Below are 20,285 nucleotides of genomic sequence, written 5' to 3' on the forward strand. Positions count from 1 at the left end.
GTATGGCAAGATAAATTTGGAAGTATTTGTCTCTTTTCCTGTGTCTGTCAAGCTATATTAATTTATCAGATTGTTACTGTTCTGCATGTTTTTGGTAGCACTTTAGCTTGTGTTTGCCTTGTGATGATTATATGAGTGCGTGTTTTTTTAAAGGATGTTCTTAGCTTGAATGAATGAATGAATGAATGAATAAAGTATAGAAAACCGGCAACCTTAAATCTGATATTGTTCATTCAGTGGTTTTGACTTTTGAGATTTCAATAGACTTTACCCATAGAATTTCAGTCTGCCTTCACAACTAGAGCACGTGCCAGTTTCACTGACACCTAACTTTTAGGCTCAGTTCAAAGTGTTAGTTATTACTTTTTATGCTCTATATTCTTTTCCCAGCCCAAAAGTTGCATTACCCTCTGAGCAGTCTTCTGGGGCCACAGCCTAGTAGCAGTCAAGGCCAGAGACCAAAAGTGGGTGGAGAAATTCCTAATGTTTGTATAGTATACACCAGCCATGCAAAATCCAGAGGTTCCTACACATGAACACTTCTCCATTCAGATGAGCAAAAGACATTAACACTGTTTAGAATACATTCCAGCCAGAAAAGAAGAGGGTAGGTGGCAGAGCCATTGATGGGTGTGGCTTTGGAAAAGATGGTGTGGCCCAGGTGGAGGACAAAACCTTGGGAGAATTCCAAGGGCCAAATGGAGGCTGGGAGGTCCAGCCCCTGCTCTAAATGATTTGGGACACCAGGGGACCCCAAAAGATTACTGTCTTTTTCTGTATCAATCTAGCTGTCCACCTAGATTATCGGAATATTTTGTCTGGCCCCTCTTCACAGCATTTAGATACTGAATGAAGAATTGGCAGTAGACTTTTGCCATGACTAGCTTGTGAACTGTTAACATGTTGCCTTTTAAAAGTTGTTTTGTCTGCCATGCTTCCCCCCCCCCCCTCTTCTGTTTATAATCTCATGTGATAGTGTTCGGTTTTTCCATGCTGTTAGCTGCCTTGGGTATCTCAGAAACAAAACAGAAAATCAAGATGTACATATTTTCTGTAAACTTAACTAATGACACCAAATTTGTTTTCTAAAGAATCTTACATGAATACTCAAGGGCTGTGCTGCTGCTGTTGCCACTCTGTAAATACAGTGCTACACTTTAAAATGTAGTCTTGTACTGTTTGAGTAAATAACGCTTAGTATTGATTTTTATAAATTTTACTTTGAAAATTTATTAAATTTTACTTTGTGTGAAAATTGGAATACTTTTATTTATTTAACCAGGCAGATTCATTATGAATATGTTATTTGATTTCAAAACAGTGTGAGAGTGAATATATAGATTTCATTAAGAAATCTGCAGTATGAAAATTACATACTGCTTGATTATAAGGAAGATTTTCAGTTGTCCTTAAACTGAACTGTAGTGCCACCCTGTGGCTATATTTTTATAATAAGATCATTATGTGACTTTCAAAGTTTTGTTCATCTCAGTTATACACTCCAGAAAAACGTAAGCAAGAAAGGTAGATGTGTATGTGGTAGGGGGAGTCAGTTTTGCACATAAGTCTGCAAAACTAGCTCACCTACTCATAATGTTAATCAGTTATGACACACTAAAGTCTTGAACTGAAAGAGGGGAAAGAAGGAGTTACCTTTCAAAATTTGTCAACTCCTGCAATATTTTACACTAATCAGTGCTAATATCATTGAGTGATATTCAGGGTTAATCATATTCAGAACACACCTACTGAAATAAATTGGCTTAAATTACGTTGACTTCAGTGGATCTACTTTGAATATAACAAACACTGGATGTCACCCATTAATGGCTTAATTTATAATCAGTTTCTCTTTCAATAGGTGCTTGAATATTTATTATGGGCCTGCGTATGTATGGAATCATCGGTTCCCCTTTTAGCTGTGCACTATTTGCCATGGAGAGCAACACTGTATGCTGCTGTTTGCCAGTGTTATTATGACTGCTATTCTGGCATAAATGGAGAGGTAGTGATTATCCTTCATATTTTAAATATAATTAAAAATATATTGGATTTGTGTAAAAACAAGCTGCTCTTGGGAGACTATATTAAAGTGTGCATAAGGGGTGCTGCCTTTGTTTTGTGTTCCTTGTCTGAACAGAAATACAAGTTTAGTCAAAACAGTCCATAAGTATATGATGTTGATTGATGGGAGCACAACCTAGCATTTTTCCAAATGACTTATGCTTGGATAAAATAGACAGGTTACCTCTGTAATTTTTAGTTTACTTTCCCCCTTTTCTCAACCTTTTGCACTGAAGATGTTTTTAGATTTGATTTCAATAAGTGACCATGCTGGTCCTTCTCTGTATAAGTGTGACTGCCATACAGGAACATTTTATCCCTGCAGCATAAAACATATTTCTATTGTAGACCAGATGATACCTTTGACCCTGCAATCGAAGTACTTCTTCTCTAATCTGTCTATCTGATTTAGCTTTAGCCTACTCTATTCAGTCTTTCTGCCTATTCTGTCTCCAACATTCTCCATAATGTGTTTTGCTCTGCCTACTACTTTCTTAGTAATCTGAATCCAGAATTTTGGGCAGCTAAACCTAGAATGGTTATCTGGATCCCAAGCACTTCCATTGTTGGTTGTTCCTGATCCACATGAAGCTTCCCGGATTTCTTCCCTATCTTATTTGAAATGTGACTCTAGGATGGGCATTGGAATTCTGAATGCTAGCAGTGAGTGGAATTCTAGCTCAAGCTAGGGGACACAGTATTGCCATTTGTTCCTATTCCCACACCTGCCTTTATTAACAGGAAAATAATAGTCACTCCCGTTTACATATATATATATATTATTGTGCTTCAGATATTTGCACGTCGTGGTTTGCTTAAAATAGATGAACTAAAGCAAATGGAAAATATGAGTTCATCAGGATTAAGCATGGAAACAAAGAGAAAATTCAAAGAAGCAACTGTGAAGGTATTCATATTTTTATAGGGATTTATAGTATTGAAAGAAGTGGAGCATGTAACATAATAATTTATGCTTTCTTTCTTTCCCCTTTGGGGTCAGATGGCAGCAATGATCTTCAAAAGATCAGCATTTGAACCCAGAAGACGACCAAAGGGGCTTTTTCGTCCAAGAGTAAAAAATAATATGAAAGATATACAACATGTATGTATTAGCCATTTCATCCTGTCCTGATCTGGATCCCATGAGGGTAGCTTAGCCAGGCAGGTAGCAGGTATGGTCAGATTTGAGTTGCAGTACCTTGGATAGCTCAAGGGAGCCAATTTGTATCAACAAGATTCAGAATTCAACTGAGGCCTTTTATATAACTTGATATCACTTCCTGGGCCACCCTCTTCTTGAAGAACAGAGATCCTTAATGTAAGTGCAGTGAACTCCCCCCCCCTTTGCGCCTTAATTAAACCCACTAGGCTTCTCCATTTGGCTCAACAGGCATTCAGCTGCCTTGCACCTGCTGATCAGCAATGCCCACACTGCCTTTGCAAGGCACTTTGAAACAGTTACTATCAGCTGTGGGTGCTTCAAAGGGCAACACGGCCCTCTGCAAGTACCAACGACCGGCTGATTATTGGTGCATAAAGAGACCTGTGTACATTTGACGCCCCGACAATCAACTGTTCACTAAACCCTGTCATCTATTCCGCTGACACCACCTCTTCATTGTCATCCCACTATTATTCTATTGGCTCGGAGCCTTCTTCCCCTAGCAGTTCCCTTCCACTACTCCTTTGCATCCAGCCAGTCCATGACATATGGACACACTTCCCTAAAATGTCTTTTTAAAAAAGAAAAATTCTGCTTCATAAAGATTTGCTTTTTATAATTTAAATATGACACAAACAAACAGAGCTTTCCTTAATTCCAGCTAAGTCTTATACTTCACATTGGGCTTTTTTACATATCCGTGCACAGTCTAACTTAAAACTCTCCAGCATGGTTTTATATGGAGCTGTTTACTTACGGCAACTATTTTAAATATGTGATCCTTGATTATTTTTGTTTCATTTAGCTTCCCTGGCCTCGAACAGTCTCAGAACGGCTGATGATGGAGATGTTTGATTGCAATTCATCTATCTTTTTTGGCATCTTAGAAGCTTTGTTTGATAGAAATAGGCGGACACTGATCCCTAGCCCTCCTATTCCTGATGAACTGGAAATTCGTGATGTCATTTCAGAGTTGTTTTTTGCAGGCGTGGATATTCTTGATGGTAAGTGGATAAAATTAACTATAGAGAATAGGCTAATTATAACAAGGAAAACCAAATGTAATTCTTTTATTATTACTTTTCAGAAATTGGAAGTAATTGTTAAGCATCTAATTATATCTAAGTATCCTTGTCAACATATGGAAATTCTACTCATTATATCAGAAAGTAAAACGTTTCTTAAAAATTCAAACTGCTAGGACTGAAGAATGCTCTGCTTTAAACTAGTATCTGGGAGTGGAAGAAAAATAAGACACAATAATAGTTTTTTCAAAGCTATGGGAGTATTAACACAATAAACAGCCGTATGCGAGGCAGTGGAGAAATCACATGTATATACGTAGGGCTACCAAAATCCACAGTAAGCAAGAACATGAACCAAGAGATGGATATTTGGATTAGAACTTTCCTAAAATCAATCTAATTTTAATTATTCTCCTATTGGAGACTTTAACATTTGAACTTTTCTTTTTCTTGATTTCTTTGGACTTCAGCTTTCAGCATGATGTTAAACTATGACTGTTCTCATGATGTACTTTCTGAGATCCAATAACCCCCAATAGCTGTGATGATGGTGGTGGTTGGTGGGGAGAGATCTAATCTGAAAGCAGGTGGGAAAGAAATAGTATGTCAAGAAAAACTAGTGAATTCAGTAGAGCCGGGATAGCCAGTGTGGTGCCCTCTGGATATTCTTGGACAATTCTTATCAGTGTTAGCCAGTATGGACAGTGGCCAGGGAGGATGGCAGTTTTAGTTCAACATCTGGAGGGTACTTCTTTGGCTACCCCTGTAGTAGAGACCACACTTATATAACTACTGAACTATGTTCAAGGAGGTAATAAGCAATTTGAGCATGCTCTCTTACCGTATTACCAAAAGATATTGAGATGTTATGAGGGGTTGCTCTTTTAAGAAACTTACATGTACGGTAAATGTATTTTCAAAATGAAATGATAATTAAAACATCTTGTAAAATAGTACATGAGAGCTAACAAGATAGTTCTATTGCAGGTGGTGGCGTAGCCACCCGAAGCAGCATGACCCATATTTCTATGGTTATAACTGGAACATCAACACTTATGGAACAGATCTTAGCGGGTAAATTAATTGTTTTTATTCTTGTAACACTGACAGAGCACTAGCAAGTTGCAGATCTTAGACCACATTTAAAGCCCTGGCAGTTCCTGCTCGCCAGGGCTGCAGAAGGTCCTTTTTTTTGCTGTGTCAGAACCAGGGGGTTTGGGATCCTGTAGACTGCACTCTGAAACGCCATCTTTCAAGAATTTCTATGGCTGCTGCTGGTAACCTCCTGCTTGTCATGGCAGATCTTGTGACCTCCACTGTGGTGGGGACCCTACACCAGTGGTGCTCCTATTTGCTGGCAAAGGAGAGTGGAGAAGGACTTGCACATCATAGTAACCTAGCCAAACTGAGATATGAATATCAGGGAGTTAGGATTGTGTCTTTGATGGTTTGGGGATAGGATGTGTTAAAATGATATTATTTGCCAATGGTAATCTGACTATTGTAGTATTTTCTACAACAGGCCTTCTTGTTTACCTGCATTCACACCCCTTTGAGGTGGAAAGCCAGTTAATATTACGTAATATTAACTGCAGGACACTTAGAGAGGAATGCAACATAGTGCTATGGCAATTGTTCTGTCAGTGCATTTTTTTTAGCTTGTCTGATGGAATGATCTCCTCCCCCCTATATTGTTCTGGGGGTGCTCCCACCCCCTCCTGTCGACCCAATTTTGGAGGACATGGGAGAAACCCAATTGTACTAGTGGGAGCCCTTGCACTGACTTCCATTGACAGGACTGATTAGTTGAATCCTACCCTTAAATTTCTTGCCGCATTAGATTCATGCGTCCGGTGAGCAGATCAGCATAAGCATCCTGGACTTTGTGCCTGTGACAAGTGCTGCTAGTGTCATGTGATGCACATTATGGGAATGGCCTACTGCATGCTAGAAAAATTCTTAAATGACAACCGAAAGGCTTGTGGTAACAAAGTGAGCTGAGTGGATCTCATATCAAGGAAAGATTTGCTTCCCTCATGGGCAGAGTGGGTTCAAGCTGTTCAGCCACACTCCCTTAGTACTAGGGACACTTTGAAGGCCCCTCATGTAGCAAGGTTCCCAATCATGTAAAGGCTTCTGAGCGCAAAAGCCCAAATCACAAATTTGTGCTAAATGGGCAAAATCTGAGAGGAGCCGATGGGGGTGGGTGGGTGGAGAAATGGGGGCAGGGCTTCTACAGTTTGAACCCTTGCATTTTCAGTGTGTATTTGGTGTTGCTTTGTGTTTAAAAATTCGAGAGACGTATGTCTTTTATGTAAATAATTTGACCCTTAAAGGCCTAGGGAGATTTAAATGGAAACCTTTCTTCACAGCTACCTCTTTGAGTAAAAGTTTCAATCAGACATTTCAAGGTCTTCATAGAAAGCTATTGGTCTATTGCAAAGGAATTCAAAGGAATCATATTGGTTTCATACTTGCATAAGTAGTTAAATCAGTAAATAAATAAGTTTAGTGTTCTCCTTTCTGTTCGTGAGTACTGTGGGAGTCTTAAACCTTTTGTGTTACTGTTATAGGGAAGAGTGGTATTTCTGCATATGCTGCCTTGAGATTTCTTAAGATGGCTTTCAGCTATGAGGAGTGGGATAGCTTTGATCACGCAGCTGTAGTGTTTTTTTCCTTTCTTCAGGTAAATTCAGTTTCTCAATGTTAAAAGTAGTTTGTTGTGCTTAGAAATCATAGGCCAAGGAAGATCTCTCATATCTCTGTATATTTATAGAGTCAAAATAACCCCCAATGGAAGAAAGCAGAATCAGAACTCAAAATACTTCTAGTAATGCAGCCTCTAATATCTGCAAGAAAACCAAGACATGGCTTGTGTGTGCACGGAGATGTTATCAGAGAATCAAGTACTTTTCGTAGCCCAGGAAGAAAATCCATTACATTTCAAGGTGTGTCACAGTTAGTAGCTGCTCAGTTAATGATTACACCAAGAAGTTCTAATACAGGATAAGGAGAAAGTGAAAGTAAACCTAAATATTTTTTCTAAATATTGGTAATAAAACATGATTCACTGTACCTCCCAAAATGTGACTAACATTATTAACTGTTAAATATGTGTACTGGTGTACCATTGACTATAATGGGAAGAGAAAGAACTTTAAAACTTAGGGAAATTTGACATTGTCAAATGCTTTCTTGGCACCAAAAACATTAAAGCTGCTTGTTTTCATTTCTTACTGCTAAATATTCTATTACATCAATTATGTTTCTAATATTATCTTTCATTTCTCTTCCTGACAAAAATCTGTCCTGATCTTGATGGTTTTGCTTTTTTAATACAGTTTTCAACTCATTAGCTAATACTGGTATGTCTGCAAACAGTTTATATTTATAATTGTTATTCAACAACAAAATAGGTTGATAGTTCTTAGCCAGCTCTGGATCTTTATCTTGCTTATGAATCAAAGTTATGTATGCACTCTTCCAGGATTCTGGTAGCTCTCCTGTATTCGTAATATCTTTTTAAAGGTTGTATTAGGTAATATTGTAATTTTTTAATATATATTTTTGAAAGGTCTGGGTGCCTTTCCTAATTTTACCTGTAAAATGGCTTGCTGTAATTCAATCATTTTGACAGGTCTATTCAGAAATGACATTTTATCTTTTGGTATCTTTTGGTATCTGTTTCTAAATATTTACCCATTTCTTCTAAATTACCTTGTTTGACTCGATATAGTTCTGTATAAAAACTCACAAATTGATCTCTTATTTTGGATTTTCCACAACTCTACCTCCTACATTTATTCTATTAATGCAGGTTTTTTCTTGTTTCTTCTTTATTTGCCAAGCTAATTTGAGATATTTGTTACTTCCTTTTCCATACAAATAAAAAAGCCCGACCAAGATTTTGAGCAAAATAAAAAAAATTCCTTCAGTAGCACCTTAAAGACCAACTGATTTTTTTTTTTTGTATGAGCTTTCGTGTGCATGCACACTTCATCAGACGAAAGCTCATACCAAAATAAAAACTCAGTTGGTCTTTAAGGTGCTACTGAAGGAATTTTTTTATTTTGTTTCGACTCAGACCAACACGGCTACCTACCTGTAAAATCTCTTCCCTCTTCGGGGGGAGGAGATGTTGTGGGCCCACGAGTCCTTCACGTGAGGGGGGAATGGCTAGCATTCCCCCCCAGCCCATTGGTTCCTTCCCTGCCGCGGCGTGCCCATGGCGCACCCAATCAGGATGCTCCTTGGGGGCGCGGCTCACGCATTTAAGGGAGCGCACGGCGGGGAAACGGCCTCTTTCTTCCGGACCTCCCCTAAGGAGTCCGGGGCGTTGCCATGTCCGAAGCCGTGGTAGGTGAGGGCCTGAGGGCACGCCCCTAATGGTGGCCCCAGGATGAGTTCCTAGTTGATGTGCATCGCAGGACTCATCCAACGGTGGTTAACCCTTCACAGACTGCCAGCAGAGCGGGCTGGAGTCAGATATAGTCAGTTAGATCCAATGCCTATGCCAATACCCCTCTACAGTCGTAATCAATAAAGTTGTGGCCTTTCATGCCCATTAACCCTATACCTTGTGTCTTGTGTCTTTATTTTCGCGGGGAGGGCTCGGGGCATCGCCACACAACAAGATTTTGAGATAGCTTTTTAGAGTAGGTAGATGTTTGGGATCTTGGATGAAATATCTTACTCTTTTTCTGTTGATTTTCTTTTTTTATATTGCTTTTCTCATTATTAAATTACAAAAGCAAATACCTTACTTAAACTTTAAATTTTCTAGATAATTGGCCATTTTCAGAGAGAAATTCTGTATAACAGTGGGAAATTGCTTCATTTGTATTTCATGTAATTTCCTGCATTTGCTTCAACTGAGAATTCAGATTTAAATATAAATTTACGGATTTGACAGCTTTTAATTTTCTTTTCAAAATAAATTGCAATGGTAGATGGAAAAACACCAGTAGGAAAGACTTCTGATGAAATTTTTACATTGGCAAGAACTCTTTATTCCTGCATCAGTTCATCTGAAAAGGTATAGTAAAACTGAGGTTAAGTTTGAATGAACTACATGAAATTGGTGTGTTAAATTAATTTCCTGCGCATTTTTTTTAAAAAAATACTGTAAAAGACAATGGATGTCAGATTTAGAAAGCTACAACAATATTTGTAGTTTCATAACAAGTAAGCAGAAATATAACACAAGAAAGGGCTATAGGAGAACATTTGCTTTGCAAGCAGTTCAATCCTTGGCATCTCCAGATAGAGCTGGGAATGTCCCAAGCTTCAACTCTGGAGAAGCTCTGGAAGCCAGCAGATGATGCTGAACTGGATGTATACACTTGGTATAAGACAGTTTCCCATGCAACACTTGAAGGAAACTTTCTAAAACAACAACAACACTATGTTGCAAACAGAAGCACAGGGTTGTTCTGAAGTACTGGGATGTATTAGGAGCTTGTTAGAAAATAATTGTAGCATTGTGTGAATTTATTATTTGTTAGAAATGTTATTTGCATGTTGTTGTTGGTTATAAAATGAATAAATATTATTATAAAAAATAAAATAAAATAATGGCAGCTACCAAACAAAATATATAAAGAGAATTCCAGGCTTGTTCACAATACACGTTTGTGTATTGTGTATCTTTACACATTTGTGTGCTTGTACATATCTGTAACATACCAACGAATGCATGTTGGTCCATTCCTTTGCTCTTCAGCTCTGGCTGTCTGCCCCTTTGGTACCACCTACTTTTCCTTCCTTCTTACTGTTGCAGAATGATGTCCCCTATGGGTGGTTACCTAAAACGTAAAGACAGCGCAACTATTTCTTTCCAGGTCAGAGAATGAGGTGGTGGCAGGAGCAGAAAGTGCTCCATTTCCTCCCTTTTTAAGTAGTTGGCTATGCAGTGCTTTGTTCACCAAGCAAGAGAAGTCTGAGGAGGTGGCAGTGACCCATTTGGCTTGCTGGGAGGGAAGAGAAGGATGAGATCCTAGTGTTCAATCCTGCAAATGCATTTTTGGGTTTTAAAATAATTTTGTGACTTCACACCCTCAAAAGCCAGGTAGTTGAAATCTTTGAAAAATACATTTTCCTCAGGTTCTCCTGCCAGACAGAGAAATGATGACAGATGCAACCATGTTTTTGTGGCAAAAGTGTAAAATTGCAGTCCAGAGGATCCAAAATAGCGGAAGCTATTTCTTAAAGTCTCTTCAGAAATACCAGACAGCCAAGGTAAACCTTTATTATAACTCATACTGATTGAGGTTTATTATGTATCACACATCCCGTTCTCTACAAATGCTCCAGTGATATTGGTAATGACGTGTGCTCATTAGAAACTCTGCCTCTTCAGTATAAATGGCTATAATCTTGACATGCAGGGCAATTTATATAAGAGAAATGAAAGGTCAGTTTGACTGGCACAGAAACTTGAAAACTAAAGGAGGAAAAGGTATAAGATGTGAAGGAGCTTCAACTTAAGAGTTTTTGAAGCAACAGGTGGCCCGACAAAGATTTGCTAGCAGCTTGAGAAGCAGGGACCCAGGAGAGTGTGACTGTTCCATGCCATTACTGATAGCTGAGTCCACCCCTCCAGGCGGAGGAAGAGTCAGTGGTACTATGGCAGTCTCCTCTAGCTTGACAGGGATACTGTCCTCCATAGGCAGGTGGCTTTAAAGAACACAGATGAGGTCCAGGGCATTGGATCTATCTCTGAAGGGGAAATCAAGGACCCTACACCTCACAGATGGGACAATTCATTGTGTTGTGGCTCTGTCCTTCATTCTAGGAAATGCGCCCTGCCATATCCATGTCACACAGTTGCTCACCACATTTCATTCACAATTTTTGAATAACTTTAAATAAAAATGTAAAATGGTTCAATGTTTTTTCCTCCTTAGTGGGTCCACATACTTTATGTAATTAATGAAGTGATTCATGCCATTAATCTTGGAGATACTAATACCGTGGCAATGGCGGAAGTTACATTACGGCTAACATCAGTGATGGAGACTATTGCAGACTTCACAAGCAAATGTGGAACCAGATCAGGTATAGTCTTTATGAAAACATTGGTTGGTTGTAGCTAGGAACATTTGTTACTGATGATCTCAGTAGCATGGGGTTCTGACCTAAGGGAAAAGTTAGATCCAGGCAAGCAGGACAAGGCAAGACAAAGCAGGGCAAGGGTATGCGAGGGTTACAGTCTTTCCATCCTCCCTCCCGACAAGCAAGAGGTATTATTACAATTAAGGATACTGTACATTACAGCCAAGTAAAAGCACTTGTGGACACGGAGCTGGGCTTTGCGGGTGTAGGGTGGCATAGGAAAAACAGATGTAGCCTAAGGCCAGATATATCTGCACTCTGTCTATGAACTTGAGTCTCCCCTGCCCCCAGTTTAGACAATGCACAATTGCCAAATAATGCAGTGAGGATTGAGTAACATGTGCAGCAGTCATTCTTTGAAGCCTGAATGCTACCTTTTATAATTTAATTTAATTTTACTTTATTTATATCCTACTTTTAAAACCAGTTATCAAAGGGGTTTATAGGAAATAAAATGTGCCAATACTAAGCAGCACTAAAATATATGTAGAGCACAAAAACTCACTTGCTTTAAACCAACAACAATTGCGAAATTGCATCCTGGAACAAAAAGGGTTTTGGTAACCATCTGATGGGAAAGGAAGGAGCTTGTTAGATTTCCTGAAGGAGAAGATTCCTTAACACTCATCTGCTAAAGAGACAAAAGAGCAGGCTTCCTATGCTGACTTCAGGGAACTTAAGATAATCTGGCCCTCTGTGAATTACATAGGAGCTCAGATATGTTTTGATCATGCACTACATTTGTAGAACTGTTCCTTTCCTCAAATAAGAGCTTTTACACAAACTGTATAAAATACTTAATGACCTCTAAGCTATTCACAACAATATTAAAAATAGATGGGAAAATGTTTTTCAAGAGAGTATAAGTGAATTTCAGTAAAAACTTGTATATCTAGACTCTAGAGGGACTGAATTATGCAGTTGATGTTATTGTTTAAGAGAATGGGGGCAAATTAATGTAGTGATGTTATTTTATACCAGCAGCGATAAAGAAGATGTATGGAACTGTTCATGTGAGATGTTGGTCGTGTGGGGAGACTATAGTAGGAGTTAAAACACATATGGGGAACTTGTAAATGTGTAGTACTTTTTTGTAAGAACATAATAATAAGAATTGAGTAACGTGATAGCATTGCCTGTAGATAACTAAGTTTTATTGTACAACAAATTTTAAGATAAAAGCTACAGAAAGCAAGTGCCTTAAGTGATCTGTTATGTTATTAGCCTCCCACATTTTGGTTGGTTGCAACACACTGAAATAATAATAAAAAATAGTCCTTTGAGGGATAGAAATGGGTAAGAAAGATATAGGAAGTGGTAGGCATGTTGAAACATAAACATGTATAAGACCGATCAATTTGGAACATTTTTTTAAAAAAGTATTTGCTTTTCTTTCTTAACTTTGAACTTGCCAGGAGCAAATAACTTTTATAACTATGTTTCTATCAGTGCAGTTCTAGACATGCCTACTCAGAAGTAAGACCCATTGAGGTTAGCAGGTCTTAACTCCCAGGTAAATGAGTATAGGACTGAAGCCTAAATGTTGTATGTGTAGAGAATTGCATATATTTTCTTTATCTCAGGGTGGCTAAACTGTGGCCCTCCAGATGTTTTGGATTAGTCCAAATCAGGCACCCCCAAACTGCGGCCCTCCAGATGTTTTGGCCTACAACTCCCATGATCCCTAGCTAACAGGAACAGTGGCTGGGGAAGATGGGAATTGTAGTCCAAAGCATCTGGATGGCCGAAGTTTGGGGATGCCTGGTCCAAATCATTCCTGACCATAGGCTGTGTTGGCTGGGGCTGATTGGAGCCGGAGTCCAACAACATTTGGCGAGCCACAGGTTTGCTACCCCTGCTTTACATAAATGAGGGTTATTTTCTTTTTCTTTTTTCCTTTTTTCAAATTTGGTGCTTCTATGCAGGGCTTTAAAGGTTTATATCATACTGGTGTGGCAGTAGTGTTGGGATTATGCTAGCATAAATTTTTGCCAGAATAACTCTGGTGCTACACAGTATAAAGTCTTCCGTGTTGGTATATTTCAAGATGAGCTGGTGCTGGGGACTTGGTTGGGATTCTTAAGCACAGGCATCCCCAAACTGCGGCCCTCCAGATGTTTTGGCCTACAACTCCCATGATCCCTAGCTAAGAGGACCAGTGGTCAGGGATGATGGGAATTGTAGTCCAAAACATCTGGAGGGCCGAAGTTTGGGGATGCCTGCTTAAGCAGATGACTGCCACTGTTCATTCTTTAAAATTTTAATTTTAATGAGTTTGTCTGCCAACAGGCCTGGTGCCTGAAGCCAGCTTCGCGTATACACATCCTTGGGGATCCTGCCATCTTCCTTTGTCTTCTGAGAGAGACTAATGAGAATATTTTAGTGGGAAAACTATGGTTTCGAAATACAATATTTTCTGATACCTGATAAATGAAACCACAGAATCATTTAGGAAGCATTTCTCTAGGACTGTAGTCTGTTTAGCATTAGCCTCTGTGAAATGTGCTGTACATTAAATTGACATTTGAATTGTATGACAGTTATTTATGTGCAGCTCCTAAGTTCTGGACAAAATATATTTAGCTACTTTGTCAATGCATGATAAATACTTGCCATTGTAGAAACAAGGTAACAAACTAGAGGACTTCACTGTTGGAGTCTTTGGTTAATATATGTAGTACAGTGTCCCTTTCTAACTTGATTTCTCTGCCTCTTTAGTGCCAATAGAAAAAAGTGATGCTGCATTGGTTTTGGAATACTGTTTAGAAGATATGCCTTCATTAATACAGGTATAGCACCCTTTTCTACTACACTAAGATATGCCACTGCTTAATATTCATAATTTTGAATAGAGGTAACAGGTAAGGAAAACCGATTTTTTAAATATTATTATTATTATTATTATTATTATTATTATTATTATTATTATTAAAGCTCAGGTTATCTCCAAGCTAATCTCAGGTTAGAGTGGGGGCAGGGCATGAGTTTCCCCATCTTTACAAACTCACAGTTCCTTAATTTCATAGTATCAACACATCCTACATATGTGTTGCATTGACCTTTGCTGTGTATATAGACCCACATTTAACCAGAACCAAATAATGAGGATAGAACAAGCCAAAACTAGAAATAATGCTTAGCAAGTTGAGAATTGTTTGCATGATAGTTGGGGCAGGAATAATCTTGTGCATGCAATTTGAATAATCTTAGCAATTATCTACTAGATTTTAGCTGGTGAGCAAATTGTTCATATGGACCCAAAGAGATTTCATTTTGCTTCTCTCCTTTTTGTTTCTAGTTCTTAAATTTATCTTAGAACCAACATCAATAGCTTTCCAATTTTCATTTTTATTAATCTAATGTATGGACTCCTTTTAGAATTCTCCATCAGAACAGTTGCGTTTGGCTTATGAGTACCTGGACAGAGCAATTAATGGAATGAATCGAGCTCGCCTAATTACTCTTTTACCTGACGGTGCATCAGTGCTTGATAACTGCTGCAAAAAGGTATGAGCTTCAAGTAAGAAACTGATGTGAACCACAGCACTCGAATTTGCTTGGCCTATTGAAAGCACCCCCTTTCACACTCTTTCTTTCCAGTTTCTCATCCCATTTTCTTTCTGTCACCCCTAAACTGCTTAAGCATCTGATCTATATATCTCACATTTTATTCTTATCCACCAATTCTCTTAACAATTTCCAGTGGAGCTTTTTCATTCTACTGAAATTATTCCATCCATTGTTTTTTTTACTTGTGCATCTGCAATACCATATTTCTCATATCTTCCTCTATTTGTCATTCTGGGGAAAATAGTGGGAGCTTGGCTGCTAAGAGAAAAGCTTTGCTACTACTATTTCAAAATAGACAACACAAACATATATAACACCTCTCTCACATAGCACAAACATGCTCCTATCTCCCAAGTGCATCTCTTTCTCTCTCTCACACACAACACACACATCCATAGGGATTTGTCTGGGAAGGTGTTTTTTTTATAACTTTCTAAATAACTGGGTGGGGATTTTTAAATAACTGATCCCCACTTCCATTGTTTCACCTATTCAAATGTATCTTCAGGAGTTGTGTCAGAGTTGTATACAACCTAGCTTAATAGGGTAGAATTGAGTTTCTCACTATGACTATCATTCCATTCATGTAAGCCTTTCCACTTGCCAGGCAGGACAATCTCCCTCGTCCTGTCCTTGTGTGTACTGTTACAGTCAAAGCTTGGTTCCCAAACACCTCTGTTATTGTACGTTTTGGTTCCCGAACGCCAAAAACCCAGAAGTAAATGCTCCAGCTTTTGAATGTTTTTTGGACCCGAACATCCGACGTGGCTTCCGCTTGAGTGCAAGAAGCTCTTGCAACCAATTGGAAGCCACAGTTCGGTTGCCAAACATTTCGGAAGTCGAATGTTCTTCCGGAACAGATTACATTCGACAACCGAGGTTTGACTGTTCTCACCCTCCAAAGCAGATTTGGAGAAAATTGGCATCTGCCAGAGTAGCAAGTTAGTTGATTCTGTCTCTAAATGTTTAACCAAACATTCAAGAATTTGGCATGAGATATCTATTTCTGTAGGTGCAAATACAACTTTTGCACACTATGGGAAAATTTGAAGGTTTTCACATGTATTAACTGCATATGTCTATTAAATGAGTTTGTGCTTTCCTCAAGTAGAGCAAGTGTATATACATAATTTAAAGACATTTCAGACATCCATCACTCAACATTCCTGAAACAAGCATTTTTTGCAAAAAAAAAGTTATAATGGAGATAATAAGCAAGTCTTTGATTATTTTCTTGAGCTGCCTTGTAGCATGGGAGCGTAAAGAATGAATGATACGTAAAATGATGAAAGTTAAGTTGAATGAAGTGGTAATGAAATTTGTTAGAACAGATCATTATAGGGTATTTTTCTCTAATGTCTTTTTAAAAAGCATCTTGTTAATAAAAGGAATAATTGTGTGTGTCTCTGTGTGTAATGTTTATTTTCATGCTCTTTCCTATCTGTTCTTTCTGTATTTGTGATTATTATTGCGCTTTTTGAAGGTTGTTTAATAGAACCCAAAAAATCAATTTTTAAGAATCGTTACCAGTAACACTGAAAAATACCCCCTAAAATGTTTAAGACTTAATTTTGTTTAATTCCTTTTTATCAGAATTGGAACAAATGGTCAGCATATGACACCAATGAAAAATCCGTTATAGGAAACAATTTTATTATGGATTTACACATTGAACTTATTCAGGCTCAGCATCGAGTAGCTGTTAAACTTCTTAACTTGCCACAAGGTAAGATTAAATAAATCTGACTGATGCCATGCGTTTAGTAAAAGATTTTGATGTAGGAAGACCGGTACAGCTTTATGATAATATAATGTAGAATATTGCCCTTTGTATTTTTTTTAATGCTCAGTGATTTTGTGGCTATTTTGGTGGATGCGGAAGACTGTTGTCCAGCGTAATACCTACACTGTATGTAAAATACATATTCAAAGTGCAGTGCTTATTGCTAAAAATAAGAGAATTTTCTACCCAACTAGGTTATCTATTCCTCTTATGGTACATGTAACATGGTTGCAGAAGTGCCTTCTCAAAAGTGCATATGTATTAGTATTGATGAATACCATACCATTTTGAAAACACTTTTTTTTTTACATTAAATTTTCAAATCAATTTCATTACCACTCCCCAGTATTCCAACACTGGAGTTTTTATCCATTGTGTGGCTGGGAACTGGAGATTGATCTGCTGGATTTCCAAGACTGTGCTGCATGGCTCATTTGGGCCATGGCATGATCCAAAAGTAAAAGCTGAGGCTGGTTTTCTCTGGTTGGAGAAGGAGTTGGTGCCGTATGGTGGGACATGATCACCTTTGAAAGGAGATGAAGGCTGCCCAGTAGCGGGGAGAAGGAGCAATTCAGCAAGCTGGAGAAATTCACCAATCAACAGATCCATCCTCTGGGGTTGGAAATGTCTGTCAAAAAGACTTGGCTGCCACCAAGATAGAATACAGAGGGACCATTAGAAACCTACTGCAGTAGTACTGCCCTTTAAAAAGCTAGGAGGGGCACCAGGGTCAAGGGAAAGAAATTGTACCACTTTGAGTTTTCCTGAGGGACAGTGGATGAAGCTGGGCTATTGAGTCAGATTACTTAATGTTAGTTTTGTGGTTGTTTTTTTAAAGCAAGACTACCCTCTCTCTCAGAATTACAGTACCATTTCATGAACCCTTGATTTAAATATTTTAGTGTTAAGTATAAGTGAGAGAAAAATCATTTGAGGATCATTGGGAAGCATCCTAAGCATCCACTTTCGATACAAGGAAGGCATTCATTTTGCATTCTGTCTATCTTGTTCTTCCATGAGTAGCTTTTGAGTTTCGAGTTCTGTTATGCCGCAAGCATCTGGCACCCTCATTCTAAACCAGGAATAATCCAAATATTGGGCCTAGATAAACCTTTTCCATTCATCTCAGATTGTTGTGGGTACACAGTTGTTTCCAAAAACAAACTTGCAAACTGTGGATAATATACATGCATCTTGAAACACCTATGCAAATGCAGTGGGGCCCACCTGTCCATGCAGGACTCCTGGTGCTTGCACTCAGGTGCAGAAAGGTGATATCCACACCATGTGTTGCAGTGCTACACCTGCATCTTTTGAGTAACAGCTGTATCTGCAGCAACTGTGTGTGCCTAGCAGTGTGTGAAGCCACCCAGGCTTCCTAAAAGGAACACATTTTTGCATACTTCAGTGTACACTCTAGTTTTATACAATCTGAAGAGCAAATGAAATGAAACAGAAAGTAATCTTAACGCCATGGTGGGATGATAAATACAGGACTTGTATAGAATCTAATGTATTACGTTTTAAGCAAATGACATTTGATATAAACTAATGCTTACTTCTTTGTAGACATTCAGATTGGTGGTAAAGATATTAAATCAAAGGCCACTGCAAAGAATTTACACCAGTTCAAACATTTAACAGGTAATGTACATTAATATGTACTTGTAAAATTAGATTATGGAAACACTGCACTTTGCCTGATTTACTATTTTACTTTAAACAATTGCTTCACAGAACAAGATGTAACAAATAAAATAAAGAAGAATAAATTGTCCAGAGCTCTCTACTTGATGCAGAAGGCTACACTGATGCCAGTAGGAGCAGCCAGTTCTTCCCCAAAACAGCTGCTTGAGGTAATATAAATTACCTTGCAATTAACGGAAGTCCTATTATTATGCATCCTTATATTAGTTTGCACTTGGCATAATTGTATGTTGAAGAATCTGAGGAAATCATTGGCAATATAAATGTTAAAAATTAACAATAGCAGCAAGCCTGGCAGGTCTTTTCCTTTTTTTAAATGTGAGTTGTTAAGAAATCACTTCTCAAAATCATATATCTAAGTGTAATTCTATTTCTATTAAGCCAGGGGTGTCAAACTCAAATTCATCGGGGGCCGCATCAGCAGTTTGGTCACCCTCAAAGGGCCGGTTGTATCTGTAGGACTATGTGTCCACTCTTTATTATCATAAATTATTGTCACTGCATTCAATTATTACTGTTTTTTTGTAATAATGTAAGTAATAACTAGCTCTGAAAGCAGAAACATAGAATAATGGCAAGTAGATATTCAAATGTACAATTATTGTACAATTTATTGAAAAATGATTTTTGGTAACTGCACTGGGTGGTGGAGGCTCGCTAGGGTTTCATGCAGGACCTTTGCAGAGCTACTAGTACCTGGAGATGCTGGGGTCCTTCTGCATGCAGGACAGATGTTCTGCCAGTGAGCCACCACCCTTCACCAAAGGGACTGGCTGAGGTTGACTCACTGGAGCTGCTCTCCTGGTTCCAGGGTTTAAGGGCCAGAAGTATAAAGCAGAATCCTATGTTTCTGAGGAGAGGGAGAGGGAGAGGGAGAGGGAGAGGGAGGGAGTGAGGAAGGAAGGAGGGAGTGGGAGGGAGAGAGGAAGGAAGGAAGGAAAGAGGGGAGAGAAGAGTAGGAAATAAGGAAGAGAATAAAGAAGGAAAGAAAAAGAAAGAGGGAGAGAAGACGGAAAGGGAGAAAGAAGGAAGGAAGTAGAGGGAAAGAAAGAATAAGAATGAGGGAGAGGAAGAAAGTTGGGAAGGACGGAAGGAAGGAAGGAAGGAAGGAAGGAAGGAAGGAAGGAAGGAAGGAAGGAAGAAAAGAGCAGGAGGGAGAGAGGAAGGAAAGAGGTGAGAGAAAGAAGAGTAGGAAAGAAGGAATAAAGAAGGAAAGAAAAAGAAAGAGGGAGAGAAGACAGAGATAAAGAAGGAAGGAGAGGGAAAGAAAGAATAAGAACGAGAGAGAGGAAGAAAGAAAGGGAAGGGGGGGGGTCGCCGCCTTGATTCAGCACCAGAAAAGAGCGCGAAGGGACCCAGGGGCAAAAAGCATTTCCCCGGCCCCAGCTGTTTGTCGGCACTTTGTTGGCGCGGCGCTTCAGCAGCAAGGTCCCACTGCTGGGTCCCGCTGGCTGGGGCGCTCGGCGGGCCACATGACGAGGTTTGGCGGGCCGGATTTGGCCCCCGGGCCTTGTGTTTGACACCCGTGTATTAAGCATTAACAATGATTCAGATAGTGGGAAACGAAAGATTTAGGCTGGGGGTCAGGAACCTCTTTCAGCCTGGAGGCTGTATTCCCATTTGGGAAACCTTCCAGGGACATGGCTAGAAGAATGTACAGTACTCTATATTCTAACCATGCACAAATAAGATGTTTCACCTTACCAGCCCACCAACTCACCCTCCATCAGGCAATCAGTAAGCATTATCACAGGTCAAGGGCACATTCCTACTAGGCATTTCTTCCCTGGAACCCACTTTTGGGTTTATAAACAACAAGACAGATAACAGTTGGAGGTCTATTACATCATGCTGTCTTCAG

At 39.0% G+C, this 20,285-nt stretch overlaps 1 protein-coding gene across 6 annotated transcripts in view; it reads left to right on the forward strand.

The window, feature by feature from the left end:
* The window catches only part of CFAP54 (cilia and flagella associated protein 54), a 105,061-nt gene that overhangs the window by 12,253 nt on the left and 72,523 nt on the right, over positions 1 to 20,285 (forward strand). For 5 of the 6 annotated variants that reach the window (XR_009558270.1, XM_035127119.2, XM_035127122.2 and 2 more), the window contains exons 6-20: positions 1,862 to 2,005; positions 2,858 to 2,971; positions 3,065 to 3,166; positions 4,032 to 4,230; positions 5,239 to 5,325; positions 6,825 to 6,937; positions 7,028 to 7,199; positions 9,201 to 9,286; positions 10,354 to 10,488; positions 11,157 to 11,307; positions 14,083 to 14,153; positions 14,743 to 14,871; positions 16,528 to 16,660; positions 18,287 to 18,361; positions 18,455 to 18,573. Coding sequence is in view for 5 of the 6 variants with exons in the window: in XM_035127119.2 (XP_034983010.2) it covers positions 1,862 to 2,005; positions 2,858 to 2,971; positions 3,065 to 3,166; positions 4,032 to 4,230; positions 5,239 to 5,325; positions 6,825 to 6,937; positions 7,028 to 7,199; positions 9,201 to 9,286; positions 10,354 to 10,488; positions 11,157 to 11,307; positions 14,083 to 14,153; positions 14,743 to 14,871; positions 16,528 to 16,660; positions 18,287 to 18,361; positions 18,455 to 18,573 (1,830 nt within the window). In the remaining variant the exon portion in view is untranslated. The remainder of the gene's footprint in view (positions 1 to 1,861; positions 2,006 to 2,857; positions 2,972 to 3,064; positions 3,167 to 4,031; positions 4,231 to 5,238; positions 5,326 to 6,824; positions 6,938 to 7,027; positions 7,200 to 9,200; positions 9,287 to 10,353; positions 10,489 to 11,156; positions 11,308 to 14,082; positions 14,154 to 14,742; positions 14,872 to 16,527; positions 16,661 to 18,286; positions 18,362 to 18,454; positions 18,574 to 20,285) is intronic. The other variant, XM_060279711.1, reaches the window with a different exon arrangement.

This window comes from Zootoca vivipara, chromosome 10 (genome assembly GCF_963506605.1).
Source record: "Zootoca vivipara chromosome 10, rZooViv1.1, whole genome shotgun sequence".
Lineage (NCBI taxonomy): Eukaryota > Metazoa > Chordata > Lepidosauria > Squamata > Lacertidae > Zootoca > Zootoca vivipara.